Below are 15488 nucleotides of genomic sequence, written 5' to 3'. Positions count from 1 at the left end.
TTTACCCATAATGACATATTTCTTGTATGATACCTTAGTAATGAGACAGCTTTTTATGGCACTTCAGATAGGATTGAACCAGGTGGCCAATCAATATCATTTATGTAAGTACTGACAAATTTCAGCTGGTGTCATGACTTTCCATGTCCTTTTCTCTGTCATTTCTCATTATTACACATAATTTATGTACATCTATGGTTTGATTTCATTGCATGTGTGGGCTGGATGGGTTGTTACAGACATCTTGTGAGAATTTCCTTTAGAAATATATTTACGTGTTCAATAATTTTTCCCCTACTGTAAGCTTGAAATTGGAAGCTTTAGAAGCAAATGAACAAAACATATATATGGCACCTTCTTCTGATTTAATGTTCATAACAGTTTTGCTTGACAGTGTTGCATTCACCACAAATGAACACATGCACCTGCCACTGTCTACCAGGCTCAGGTCGTGTAAAGCATTTATACATATACGTACAGGGAGATGATGTGGCATCCAGGTGGGCTACCTGTGTGTGTGATAGTGAGTCATACTGGAATGGAATAGCAGCATATGGTGCAGCGGATTAAGGTATTATGCTGTGATGCAGGTGACTGGGAAAGCTTCCCTTAATCGCAGATCTGCTAATTGATTAGCCAGCCAGCGGCCCTAACCCTGGACACCGAAATGGCAGCAACTTAAAACCTTCAATCCAATTGCTGTGTGTCATCAACCAACGTGACCACCCATAGTTGCACATACAACACATAAACAAACTGTTTTTGATGGGATGTGATCACTGGATTACTTACTGGCCTTCATCACAAAGACAACAGAGCAACATACATTGTTTTTATTGATCCTGTGATCACCTATGAATCACCTGGAGCATGGGCTTGCAGGAGATCATTCATGACAGCTACGGATCCCTTTAAGCTGCTCAACAATCGCATATCATCACAGCATACCACCCCCTTTGTGCTCTTTGAGTTTGAGGGATTTTAATTTTTTTTTTTTTTTGGGGGGGGGGTGGCAGCAGTGTTAAAATTAGATAACGATGACATGGCACAGGTTTACCTCTGGGTTTAGGGTTACAGACACAGCAGCACAGCACAAATAACTCGCGCCACAGCAGCCTTGTTGAGGTTATTACTGTTTATTTGGACTTTGCCATTTGGTTTATGACGTACAACAGTCCAGTCAGGTCCCCGACCTCTAAGCCAAGTGAGTGATTTGTGAGCTGCCTGACGTTCAATGCCTTAAAACAAATCATGGCATCAACGTGGGCAGTGAGGAGAATCAAAGTCTAAAAATAAATGTCTTTGTTTAATCAGGATATATATATTTTTAGATTCTCACATTAATTATAGCTTGTGTGGACCCAGACCTTTAAATGGAAAAACAATGGTCCACTTTTTTTCTTTTTTACTTACTTGCTTTAATATTGAAATGCATATCAATATTTTTCTTTCATGTAAAAATATGTTTAATATAGCTGTATCTATTTATAATTAGTTTTTTTTAAATGTGGTTGAATTTACCCAATCAGAAAACATTTTTTTTGATTTTCAAATGGATAAAAATACGAGAAAAATCCATAGACATCTATTAAGTAAGGTTATGCAAACGAATTAGCTTATTCATATGCAGACTAATAGAGTTTCATCCCTGAAAGCCTGCTTTCAGCCAAGAGAAACCCTGCATACACACATTCTCAATTGTACACTTTTCCACCACAATTGCACACTTATTGCACACAATAAAGTATCTCTCTGTCTCATGTCCTGTGATTGTGACTGTGATTACACTGACAAGTAATGCACTTCTTACATAAATGGACTGTGGACTTGTATTTCATATATAGACAGATATGCATAAACATATGTATACTGAGCATCTGTACAGCAGCATCTGGATGACAAGTAAGGTTGAGTCAAGTTTGTGGTCATAACGAGTTCTGCTGCTGTAAATAACAGATTATAAACCGGGTGCTAAAAATACTTGCTGAACTTTCTCCTCAGGTAGCCTAATTAAATGTGATTGGTCGCACCTGTTCGAGCCGCACTAACGTTGAAGTTGAACTAGGCCACGGTGGTGCACCGTAAAGACAACGTCCTGGGAATAGGAAACACGGGTGGGGAGGTGTCGGTAATCTCACCTTTGGGAAAGGGGTTCGGCTGAATGATGTAGAGAAACGCGTGGACCATATGGAAGAGGATCCCCATGCTCCCTGGCTCGTAATAAGCGTGGGTGTCGTAAACCGCCGCGGGTACAAACCCAAAATCCAGCGGCTCCACCGGCGGAGGTGAGCGCTCTCTGCGGGAGTCCGACCGGACCTCAGCCGGTACCGCGCCCCTCTCATCCGCCTGCTCTTCGCTGCCTGTGGCCCCCCAGCAGAGCAGCAGCACGAGCCAGCGTGTCCACAGCATGGCTCCCCAAGGTCCTACTCGGTTTCCAAAAAAAAAAAAAAAAGTATGAGGGGGAAAGGAAACGCAAAACTGGAGGGAGAAGGGGGGTGACACCTGTCCCTCCGGGTGGTGTTTTTTTATCCCCACACCGCAAAAACAACCGTCCTAAGGAAAAGTTTTAAAAACAACATCCAATGGTCGCAGGAGTAGCAGCCGTTAGCTACGGGTTTCCCGGTACGGAGTCATCACCGACATCTTCCCGGGGCTCCGGCGGCCGAAGACGAGCGCTCACACATTCTCACCGGCTTCGTCCTGCGAGCAGCCTAATCTCGCGTGCACGTAAAAGGCTCGAGCACGCTCGCGCGCATTTGAAAGCTGGTCGGGAGCATCTGTGGCGCGCGACACCGCTCTGACCAGCCACCTGTCACCCTCTCTCTCTCTCTCTCTCATCCCCAGGTGTACTGTTCAAGCAGAGGTTCAGAGAGGGTCAGCTGAGCACGCCCGCTGACTTCACAACAGGAAACCAAAAGGTGGATTTAAGCAGGCTGTTTGTTTGTCCAGGACAGAGTCAATACAGTAAAATATAACGAGGTGTGGAGATTTTTGTTAACTAAAAATAACAAAATGAGTGAATAAAAACCAAAAATGTTTTTAAAAAAAAATCAGAAATCTTGCCTCTGCTATTCATACTGTCTTACTATTTGGCTTTGGTTTGTGTTCTTTTTCTCTCAGGAATTAAAATTCTGCTTCCAACATCTGAGCCAATAACGCAACTGGTATAAATTTTGAGCTTTTTGACCCTGCAGTTGATCCAACAATCATCATTTTGAAGGGTTTGGTTCATGGGGAGATATTTTTGTCTATGAACGTGTTTCAAGCTTGATACATTTAGTCTGAGCCTGCTAAAGTAGCTTTGCATGATTCAGAAGTTCAGAATAATCTTGTTTTAAATACTGTTTGACTTGGCTACACCTTGGGCCTCTGTGAGTAAAAGTGAGTCTGGACACTTAGCAGTTGTCTGTTAGATAGTTCAGCAACGGGAACATCTGGCAAAAGATGCAAGGTTTGACTTGGCAAGAAAGTGTGGAAACAAAGCATTGAGTTTAACGGAAACAGTATAGTCTGGTTAAGCCTTTAAAAACCGCTTTGATGGCTTCATGAGTAAGTGCTCTCTTTCGTCCTCTCTCATCTCACATGCAGCTTTTATGTGGCACCGGATGGGTTAAATGTGGAAAAACCTGAAATATGTCGACACAATCAGGGATGTCGTGTAGCCAGACCATTTATGTGAGCTGGACCTTTGGCAAAAAGCCCCCACCCTACCCCTGTGTGTGATGACATACACCCCCTCTAAATGTCCATTCAAGGGGAACAGTGGGCTGCAGTGTTTGCCTGGTTAACAGGGAGGGCATCGACTCCTTTCACTGAAAAGCATGCGCGCACACACAAAATCACACCAGAAACTTACAAAACAGTCTTGTTTTATTCTCCTTCTACCACGTAAGGAGATACATTACACGAATGAGCTGTACATGGAAGAGAAAAAAAAAAACTCATACACTGTCCGTTTTTAGGTAGAGATCCATCCACATGCTGAAAAATACCTCACATATGACACACACACACACTAATGCTGCATTCACACTCCTCCTTCCAGCAGTATACAGCTATTTTTTTCCACTGTACGGACCATGATCCTGTAGTGAGACTGGACTTGGCCCCTGGCTGTGCCCCTCATGGACCCTCACTGGTCTCAGTTAAGATAAAAAATCTTGTTCAACAGTTGGGTCTATAATTTGTATAAGTATTGCATAAAAATGTCTCTAATTCCCAAACAGTTAATGGATCATTTTTGTAAATCCCCTTGAACTGAGGTTTGAAGTCTGCACTTCAGTCACATCTTCACTGTTTGATTTAAATCCACTCAAACTACAAAAACTGTGTCACTGTCCAGCAAATTAAGGACCGAACTGTGCCTGATCAGTTTTTAGTCCTGCGTTCCTCCTGCTCAGACCTTTGAGTCAAAGATGTAGCAAGTCCAAGTTGCAATTCTCTTTCCACGCAGCCAGAACCCATCCTTGTAATAACTCTTTACTTCCTTCCCCAGAAAAATCTTAATCCATCGTTTTGCATAAAAAGATATAAACTAGCTTCAACACAGAAAACCTGCACTTTGTTCATTGACAAGCTAGTTTTGGCCTGGATTATGAAGAAATCAGCATACAATGAAGCATTTCATGTGATTTTCACATCCACTCTCACTCAGATAGCGAGGAATGAGAAAACATGTCAGATCAGTTTCCAACATCAAAAAGCAAACAGAAGAAAATGTTATATGGCTGTGATGTGTCGCCACTATTATCTGTAGGCCACATGCTTCAATGAAAAAGGTACAAATTAAGCACATAAATAAGTCACACCTGTCAGGCCTGGTAGGCCATCTCAAAATAAATACAAATCTGCACCATCATCTCAGTGCTTTAAGGTAATACCAACACAAATGACATTAAGCCTTCCAACTTTTTATATCTCTTAAGTTACCAAACCAAACATTACAACTGAAGCTGATGCAGCCAAGCAAAGCCATTCTTAGTGTCACTGCTGCCATATTTAACCTGCTGGGACTGCAACTCACCTCATCACCTCAGATCAACCTCTGTGTGTGTGTGTTAGAGCTTCTGTCTGCAGAATAACTTCATGATTTGAATCCTTCCATGTGATTGTGATTCAATTTAGAAAAAAGATTTGAAACCTGTCATAAAAACTTCATTTCAAATATCATCAGCCGTTTTTTTTTGGAATAATTAAAAAAAACTAGTAAAAACTTTTGTTCTTTCTAAAAACAGCTTCTTACTGATTGTGCTTCTGAACACACGTGATTTGACATACGCAGATTTCTCTCTGTAGTCTGCTCCTCCCGTGTTTTACATGCTGTCTTCATCAGCGAGTGCGTCACCGCCAGGCCTCTGACCCAGTGCCAGAGCCCGCTTGGCTCATCAGACACACGCAGGACCAGCTGGAAACGTCTGATGCCACCTCGGATGCTTGTAGTAACAGCTTTATGCCTTTGCTGGTTTTGTCAGTCAATAAATAAATAAATACTTGAGGGGTCAGGTGCACAAAAGTAAGTACGGTCTGAGCATGCTCCATGACCCATGTCTGATCCCTGAACCCTGTAGTGTTGCCAGGATTGCTACACTGGTCCTTCAGTCTATTCGGTTGCCACAGATGGTGAAGCGATCTATCTCCAGCAGGTCTTTCTTTGGTGGTCGGTGTGCAAGTCCGCCTCCTTCCAGTCCCGTGTCAGCGTTGATGATTTTGTCATCGTCCTCCTCGTCAGGAGTCGTCAGGAATGTGTCTGAGTCACTCTTCGGGAAGGAGGGGGCAGCGTTTTCTGCTGTGTTGGTGGGCTGACAGATGTCTGACGGCAGAGAAGTTTCTCCTTTGTCAGCTGTGGATTCTGTTATAAAGCAAGTTAAGAGTTTTTAGCAGCAGTTAAACTCAGGAAAAGAGACAGTGAGACAGAGTGACTGAGCTACCTTGCTGCGGTGAAACGTGAACATGTTTTGTCCGGTGAGCTCTAGAGTTTGCACGGCTGGAGGCGACAGAAGGCGGAGGGTTAAAGAGCTTTTCCTCCATATTGGCCTCTTTGACAAACACACAGGAAGTTCCCAGGAGAACGATACTGTTGAGAACCTTCAGAGTGATCATCCTGCTCACACAGACAGGCAAAAGTCACGTGAACATGAAAACAAACAGTGTCAAGAAAATAATCAAAAATGATGAAGACATGTTGGCCAATTACCCCAAGTAAAACAGCAGCACACACATAAACGAGAGCGACCCCTGGATCTTCACTGAGCTGGTCACCACTCTGATCAGCTGAAAAAAACATCGTCACATTTATAAGCAAGCAAACGTGGGAGCAAACATCTCAATATCAAAAGCCATCCTGTGAAAGAACGACTGACCAGCAGCGCTAAAGGAAGCGGGATGAAGCCCATTCTCCTGGATACTGAGTCACTGTAGTCTGTGTACGCCTGGAGACACAGTTAACACATTGTTATGTAAAACATCAACAAGCAGCACAGTTTTACTCATGGATAACTCAGTCCATTCTTTTAATGAAATCATAAGCTAAAAATCAGGAAAAACTGCTGGATGTGCTTTCAACACGTTCCTCATTCACTGTTTAAACGTTACTCACCGACTGATGGATCAGAATCAATAATTATCAGATGTTATGATCAGAGGTGAATAGCAATAACAGAAAAGGACATATGCACAACACCGTCATCAGTGTATCATGCTGCAACTGAATCAAGGTGTATGAGGCAGGGCTACTGGCAATGGTGGATGCTGGCACGCATGTCTGAGCTCTTCTGAGTGTGGTGGAAATGTGACCGGACAGAGGTACCAAGATGAGGCGCCCCAACCTGCACCGGTGCCATTCTTGCGGCAGCAACCCACCCTACAGCTGTTACCGGCACACAGTGGCCAGTAGATCAGGAGCATGTCCTGGCGCCAGTCAGGATTTAGTCCCAAAAGGTCTCCTACTGAGCATGCCGGGGACATGCTGTGTTGAAATTCATGAGAGGCAGCCGCAACAAGTAAGCAGTGCACAGCTGCAGCCTGCACTCAGGAATGGAGAGACATCCCTCAACTTACTCAGGCACTGAATATGCAGTCCAGGCCATACCTTGTATTATAGTGAGGGTTTATGAAATCTATTCAAAACGCTAACCTGCCTTTTGTTTTTGGACTAGTATATATAATAAAAAAAGAGGAAATAAGATGATATGTAGTGTCATACAGAAGAAAATGTTGTCTTTCATTAGAGAAAACACAAACAGCACCTTGTCCTTTTATTTGTATTTTCCTAAATTACTGTGATTTGAGCCGCTTCACTCACATTTTTCTGCCGACTGCTGACTAGGTCAAAGGCGAGGCTGGCTCTGTATTCCCCGTATACCTGAGACAGAGGCAACGTGTCAACCGATACAAGAGAAACATCAAAATATAAAACAAATAAGCTACTGAGTAGAGCGCCTGCCTTGTCGTGGTGACGTAACAAATGTTAACTTGTTTACTGCAAGTCTCATAATTGGTTTACCTGCTTGTTCTTTACTGTGGTGCATGAATGCGACGTGAAAGCACAGTAAAGGTAAATTCATGAAGCCGAAAAGAAGCAAAAATGTGTGTGTGCGGATTAAACGTGGATTAGTATGGACTCACAGGTACTTGAACACTTACAATGTGAGTGAGGTTTGTGTGATTAGGTTTGACAGTTTGGGGATAAAGGGGTTAATCCCTTCCTGTGGGGCTGCTTTCTGTTACATAAGCATAGTTACAACTCGTTGGAGGAAAATCAAAGAGAAAGGCGACTCATGAGGGAAGGAAGTGAGAAATTGATAAGGAAAAAATGGGCCTGCTGACGGTTTCTCTTGCAGGTGGATGATTCTCTAACAGTATAACAATAGTGCTAAAGAGACCAACAAAGTGAAAATACACAGATTTGTAAATCATGAAATACTACAATATAACATATTTTATATGGGTCAAGTGACCAGAACTCTAATCCTGTTATTGTTCTAGATCATCTTAATTTGAGGTCCATATGGTAAATACTAAATATTTTACCTATTATGTTTTGAAACACAAAACTAGATTTAACATGTATATAACCCTAAACATGACAGAAAAATATGCACCATCATTTCAGTTCCTTAAAGTAATTTCTATCACTGCTGTTAGTTTTGCTGTGAGATCACAACATTGTAAAATGGGTTACACTGTTTGAATGGTGAAGTTTGTTTCTTCAATTGAAAACAGTGGAAGCATTTTCACTTGGATCAGTGTGCATTAAACTAAGCTCTTGCCATAGGACCATATATCAAATCTAAAATAGAGCAGATCAAACTTAGTTGCTGCTATGCGTGTTAGCCTGTTAGTGTGGCATCATTACATTACTCACTGTAAGCATTTTTCCTGCATATACAACTGAAATTCTGCACATTACTCTCAAATTTGTTTTGTTGACTGCTTAGTTGGCTTTCTTTTCTGATGCAACTATTGTCAAAGCACAGATTCTCTCTGATGTTAAGTAATATACAGGTTGTACTGACCATGGTGTCACAGGTCCAACCCCTTCATATCCCCAGTTACTGCCTGGAGAAACCTTGTGTCAGGTTAAACTGGCCATCTGCGAGGCTGTGTCTGTACTCCCCATATACTAAATCTAACCTCACAGGTATGACACGTTTTCCAAAAGATCCCTGACGTCCTTTGAAGAGAAATGCCCATAACTGAGGAAAAAGAAGCTCTAAAACTTAATTATCATAGTGCACTGGTTTTTCTCTGTACACTGCAGCAGATGTTTAATGATGCCAAGAATATATAAATAAAACTGCAGCCCATTTCTAAGTTCAGCTGATACATGGTGACACTATACCAATATTTAGATGTGCTTATATGCGCAAAAGCACATCCAAATGTAGAAAGTAATAGATCTAAGACATAAATGAGAAAATATCCCATTAAAATGTTTTTTATACCTAGAATAGTGACACTCCCCACTAATCTTTTCCACACAAATATCTGAACTGTGTTGAAGCTGATAGACAACTGTCCACAATTTTAATTGTATTAATAATCTTTTAAGCTTATTTCCCATTTTATGGTGATTTATTCCAAGTTTTTCCACATCGGAGCTTGCTAAGACTGTCAGATGTTCATTCTAACTAACAGATTTATTTTATCTGATTTAAACTGTGTTTCTCATTGTACTGAATTGCTGTTGGGTGAACATGATAGAATAGTTCAATAGTTCTAACTAATGTGTTTCTCCTCTAGTTGCCAAACACTCAACTGCACTTTAACCAAGTTAATAAACCGTCAAACGTACAGAGAAAGGACTTACATCAGCACTGATGTCATTGAATTTGGTGATAAAGGCGTGCTTGACAACATCCACGGCAACCTCTGAGGCTATCACCATGACTACATCAGGAAACAGCACCCACAAGTGGTCTGACAACAAACACATTGAAATCTAATCAGTATAATTATTTAATCTAGTATTAGTAGTAAAAGAAAACAGTGAGCTACTTAGCAAGAGTGAAAAGACCCGATTATGAACCTAATCGGGGTACTATGATAAAGCACATCTGTATGCAGCTGTATAGCTTTCAGTACTCTTTGCAAAGCTTTGTATTAGGTTACCGGCATTCCATGAAAACTGCTCCATGTTTCTCAGACAGACGATGAGCAGGAGGATGTAGTTGGTGAACCTCTCTTTTATGTCTATGGGAAACAAACAAATCAATCCAGGATTAACCTACTTTGTGCTCACTGCAGTTGAGCTCGATTCCACATATTTACCTTGTATTAAATAATCATACTGAGAGGAGGAGGCACAAAGTATTCAAAAATTTTGATTTTTGTGGAACGTAGCCAGCTGTTTTACCACCACTTACCACTGTTTGACATCTGGAAAAGGTTGTTCTTTTCAAACTTCTTAAATACACTCCCTTTGATCTCAACAAACTGCAGAAAAAAGAAAAACCCAACATAAAAACATCAGGACTGAACTGGAGATGCCGCATGTTTTAAACGGGGTAATATGTCTGTGCATAAAACTCACGTTGTTTGACATCATAATGGTGAGCAAGGACTTGTTGTGGGAGTTGAAAGCTACATTGAGAGTTGTGGCCTGAACCATGATGAGGATGGCATGAAGAACTGGATAGATATTGAGGAAAAACACACATTTTCTGCACTGTAATAATACTGACGCAATGACTTTATGTTCCCTACTAGTCTGAAGTACAGCTGTTAGATTTGCTGCTGCTGATTACTTCAACTTTGATTGACTGTTTGGTTTATGAAAAAAGTTGAAGACTGGGAAGATTAAATAGCAGAGTGATGAATAACGCTTGTTTGGGATCACTGGGGGCATTTATTCTTCCAGGTCTTTCCTTTTGCCTCTAATGTGGCCTTTTTCTATCAGTTTCAAAATCTGAATTTAAGCTTTTAATTTCATTTGTTTTAAATACACTTCAGGAAAACATTTTGCTGAACGATAAAACTGATTAATGTTGCAAATCAACTTTAAACTGACTAACTTTTAACCGTTTTAATATCAGTGATGTTTTTGAGGATACAGACGTAGAGAACAGCCATGAGGAAGTGAGGAATCACGCCAATATGCGCTCTCTTCTTCTCCTTGGGTTCTGTGGCGGTCCAGTACAGAGCGTCCAGTATGTCTTGGCCAAATGATGAGAACAGGCGGTCCGCCACCTGACGACACAGGGAAGGGAAGGATGACGGGGGAGAGCTAGTCAATGTGTGGTGCAGTGTCATTAGATACTGAACTGGCCAATGAGGAAGATTACACAGTGTACCTCTAACATGTTGTAGATGATGTATAGTTTGATGACAGACTGTCCTCTGATGAGATGGTACATCATGGCGTAATCCACGTAGCTCATCATTGAGTAACACAGCACCATAATAAAGCCTTTGAGTACGTCGCACACCTGGGCTGGCTGAAGCAAGCGGGAGCCGCTAAATAACACACAAACGTCACAGACAAGGAAAATGTTCACAAGAAAATCACCAGAACAGAACAGCATAGTTGGCTGTTGCCTCAGAGCTCTGCTGCCCCCTGGAGGTCAATAATAACATTGCACTGCCTCAGACAAAGACCTTGCCCAGGGTGACAGAGCCCCCTTTAAAGTGGGACTGCAGAACATATTTATTCCTTGCACCTGTTTTATTTGTATTCTTATTTGTATTCTTATTTATATATATATATATATATATATATATATATATATATATATATATATATATATATATATATATATTTTTTTTTTTTTTTTTTTTTTTTTTTCTCCCCTCAATGAACCACAATTTGATTCTTTACAGTTTCTAAAAAGAATTCTGGATTTGAGGAAAGCAGGGAAGCTCTAAATATGGGTCATGTTGCCTACGCTGTACATATCACGAGATATGCAGATTTTGGAAAAGGTGCTCACAACGCAACACAAAAAATTAAGTGACTGTAATCAAACTGATTAACAGTGTAATATTAGTACTGATCAACAAAGGACTAATAAGGGATGCACCTGCCTAATACATGGAGTGTATATCAGCCCAATCCTGACTCAGAAAGCCAGACTGGGTGTCGGTGACAATGAGCAGACGAATGGGGCCAATATGTTCAGCATTTTTCTGTTTACTTTGTCACACATCAGCATCAGTGAACCAGCTCCTAATGCAAAAGCAATCATAACCGAGGGAATATAGGGGCAAAGGTTTTGCATTTTATAGGTATGTCAACTTTACCATATCAACAGCTTTAATTTTTATGTTGATAGAAGTTTATTATTAAACTGCAAACTGTGGTCAAGTTAGGTGACATGATTGAAAATCCCCGACGAACATGATGGTTTCCATGTCGGCGTCTCCCTCCCATTTGCTCTCACTCCCATTATGTTCAGTTTACTGATGTAATGCTTGTTGGGACGCTTTTATTGCACAGCAGGATTCAGAGTCTATTATTACTCCACATCTGTGAGAGCAGGTGCACTCACAGTGACAACAGGTAAACAAGAAACTAGTGAGACTGTAAATAAAGTAAACAATTTTTTCTTTATTTTATTCATCTTGCTCAAATTGCTGCAAATCAGTAAATGTAAATAGCCAGAGTTTGCTTTTTTTTACAACATCATGACAGCAATGACTAGGTCGAGCCTGACATTTCGACTTTGTTTTGCTCTATTATTCTCTGATTTCTTATGTTTTACTAACCAATTTTGAAGACAGAAAAATCACTGATGAAGAGCTGAGGCTCTACTCCAACATTATACTTCGCAGGACCTGATAATCATGATAATCACAACATTTGTACCTCGTACATAAATGACATCTAACACAATCTATGCAAATATACTTTTAATGATGGTGGAGTTGTACTGATGAGAAGCACATGTATCAAAATATTCCCTGTTAATAACAAATGATGGGTTAAGGAAATGTACTTTAATACTTATATATATATAATAAAATGTACTCTAATACTTATGCTTATACGTTACCTGAGACCACAACATGGCACTGTGAAGAGTCGCAACAGGGCCAGAATCACCCTGAGGGGCAACAGCGTAAACACATAGAGGAAGGCGTCCAGACAGAGGAAGAAGCCGAATGTCATCAGCTGAAAACAGGAAGAGAGGGGAGAAATACATTTATTACAACTGTGTTTATTTCATTTCATTTTTTTTCTTTAAGTGTGGGGGTGTACAGTGTGTTCACCTTCTCCAGTTCTTTGGGGATGCGGAGGCATGTGTAGACCCTCTCTCTGCGCTCGGTGTATTTGGCCTCGTTGTGTTCTAGGAAGTAACCTCTGGTGAGCTCAGTAGTTATGAATCTGACCAGAGACAGGTCTACAGATACAGACAGGAATAAATTATTATTTTTACTGTGTTTTGAATCTATCACAAACAACACTATCAACACAGCACACATAGAGGAGTCCTTACTTAATGGTAAATTCCATCAGATGAGAACTGGCTACACTAAAACCAAAACTACTCGAGCTAATCTGCTGCTGGAACCGTCTAAACTCCTCTGCTGAAGCTTAGAAACATGAACGAAGGGATTTGTTCCCATTTAGCCACAAGAGTATTAGTGAGGTTGGCCACTCGTGGTTCGATCAGGCCTGGTAGGAACTCCAGTTCATCCCAAAGGTGTTAAGGTTTGGAAAGTTAAAGCTGTTCTGGTCACTTGGTTTTATATCAACTTTTTTTATTTCACTTACATGTTTGAAGCGGCTTTAGACCTTATACTATGTTCTTTTTTTCTTTTCTTTTTTTAAATATTAGGCTCCTTTTTTACATTATATAATGACAATGCATACTCAGTATTCTGTTCAGAGTCATCTGGTTTTTCAAGTACTTATAGCATATTTTGTTCCCTTTATTTGGATAAATCCAATAATAAAAAAGAAGTCCTCTTCATTAGTATTAAAATGGACTATCATTAGCATTCATTAACATCCAGTGCTTTTATTTAGGTATTTAATCTGACTTCTAAATCAGTGCAATTTAACCTATGGTAACGATATTTTATATGCGTGAACTCAAGAAGAGCTGAGAAACAAAGTCTTTGACATCTAGCAGTCTGGAAAGGGATACAAAGCCATTTCTAAAGCTTTGGGACTCCACAGAGGCATGGTGAGAGCCATTATCCACAAATGGAGAAAACTTGGACCAGTGGTGAACCTTCCCAGGAGTGGGCAGCCAACCAATATTACTCCGAGAGCTGATCGACGGCTCATCTATGAAGTCACAAAAGAACCTGAACAATATCTGAAGAACTGCAAGCCTCACTTGGCTCAATTAAAGTCAGAGTTCATGATTCAACAATAAAAAAAGAAGAGACTGGATAAAACATGGTGGTGGTAGTGTGATGGTCTGGGGTTACTTTGCTCCTTCAGGACCTGGAAGACTTGCTGGGGTAAAAGGAAACATGAATTCTGCTCTTTACCAAAACATCCTGGAGGAGAATGTCTGGCAGTCAGTGCCCTGAAGCTCAAGAGCACTTGGAGCACTTGCCAGCTATCGCAAACGCCTGACTGCAGTTCTTGCAGTGTTATCAAGGGTGACGCAGCCATCAGGTTTAGAGGGGAATTATTTTTTCACACAAGGACACGTAGGTTTGAATAGTGTTTTTCCCTTACTGAATGAAATCATAATTTAAAATGCATGTTGTACTTACTCTCGTGAACTAAGACCAATATTAAAAAGTGTTTGATGTGAAGCAAATATGAAAAGGGCTCAAACAGTACTGTATTTTTTTCCAGCTCTGGGGGAGCTTTATAGATAGTTTATTTTCTGAACAAAAGGAGCAGAGTTCAAAATATGTAGGTGTTTAGCAACCAAGAATGGTCAAAAAAATCTTTATCCAGTTGCATTAAAAATAGCAATATTGAGTATATACATAAGAAGACCGCGAGTGCACCTTCTGAATTCACAGAGAAAGAAAAGTGTATAAAATTTAGAAACAGCTGAGCTTTATGGAAGGGATGTACACGCTTTCTAATAAACAAATCTTACTAGAATAAACCACAACAATTTATGTTGCCAATCATCTGAAAACACATGGCCTTTTTTTCTTCTTCTTGCAACTGGGTCAAAAATGATTGCCGTAAGCATTACGTTGAGCAATCTTTCAAGTCAACACGGGTGTCTGTGCACCTATGGCTCACACGGTGTCCACCGACTCATCCGAGTGCGCCTGTGCAGAGAACCAAACCGCACGAGAAGCCAACTGGCTGACCTGGACTTTCTGCATGATCACATGCAGTACTGCTGTCTTACTAACAGTCAGAAATCCTCCTGCTAGGTTTAATTTGGATGCATATCACACAATTGTGCCACCTGCTCGTTACTTTACTCCAGCTCAGTTTCTCACAAACAGCTGCTGAGGCTGCCTGCAGCTACATCCCCACAACATGTGCAAACTCGGAGCAAGCCCCGATAAGCTGCAGAAGCTCAGTTGATATTTTACATGCCTTCTCGAGAAACTCTACAAAAAACACCCTACAGCCGCCGTAAACAATAATTATCTCAGCTGCTAGCTAGCGCTGTCAAACTGGGAGTCAGCGCCTGTGGAAACGAAGCTAGCTCTCACCTGACAGGTTGCTCTTCTTTCCCCTGCTAGCGCCATTTTTATCGTTAAATCCCAGCGTCTCCGTGACTCCGTCTTTCTCCTTATTCTTCCCCGCTGTGGCAGCCTTCTTCTCCCTCTCGCTGTCCTCCTTCTCCTTCTCTTCACCCAGACCTGTCGACAGCGCCTCCGCCATCTTCGCCAAACGAAAGTTTCAGGCCGCTGCTGCCTGGGAAACTGACGGTCAGACGTCATCACGCACTGCAGGTTGTTCAACTCACCGGCAGATGTCGCCAAAGCCCTGAGATTATTTGCCGCACATTATTTATTTTTCCCCTTTCTCAGTTTATAATCCCACGAAGCTAAAAACATTAAAAAGACTGTATAAAATGACATAACTATCAGCTTACGTTTCATTATAACCTATT

General features: G+C 41.1%; 2 protein-coding genes across 9 annotated transcripts in view; both read right to left on the bottom strand.

The window, feature by feature from the left end:
* The window catches only part of prom1b (prominin 1 b), a 34485-nt gene extending 31705 nt beyond the window's left edge, over nt 1-2780 (bottom strand). For 5 of the 8 annotated variants that reach the window (XR_001342337.3, XR_001342338.3, XR_001342340.3 and 2 more), the window contains exon 1: nt 2139-2779. Coding sequence is in view for 2 of the 8 variants with exons in the window: in XM_076884801.1 (XP_076740916.1) it covers nt 2139-2409 (271 nt within the window). In the remaining 6 variants the exon portion in view is untranslated. Of the gene's footprint in view, nt 1-2138 lie in introns of all 8 variants that reach the window. The other 3 variants (XR_001342335.3, XR_001342336.3, XM_014413360.3) reach the window with 2 other exon arrangements.
* A 1069-nt stretch (nt 2781-3849) lies between these two features.
* Nucleotides 3850-15286, bottom strand: tapt1b (transmembrane anterior posterior transformation 1b). The gene is made up of 14 exons (XM_004549282.3): nt 15085-15286; nt 12706-12836; nt 12489-12607; nt 10791-10953; nt 10551-10686; nt 10031-10128; nt 9864-9933; nt 9610-9690; nt 9308-9417; nt 7301-7360; nt 6360-6428; nt 6194-6270; nt 5928-6100; nt 3850-5848 (listed from the first exon to the last, which is right to left on the bottom strand). The coding sequence occupies exons 1-14, from the start codon at nt 15254-15256 to the stop codon at nt 5595-5597; spliced, it is 1713 nt and encodes a 570-aa protein (XP_004549339.1). The 5' UTR covers nt 15257-15286; the 3' UTR covers nt 3850-5594.
* Nucleotides 15287-15488: the final 202 nt, after the last annotated feature.

This window comes from Maylandia zebra, linkage group LG6, assembly GCF_041146795.1.
Source record: "Maylandia zebra isolate NMK-2024a linkage group LG6, Mzebra_GT3a, whole genome shotgun sequence".
Lineage (NCBI taxonomy): Eukaryota > Metazoa > Chordata > Actinopteri > Cichliformes > Cichlidae > Maylandia > Maylandia zebra.
This window is presented reverse-complemented; position numbering and strand designations above follow the sequence as displayed.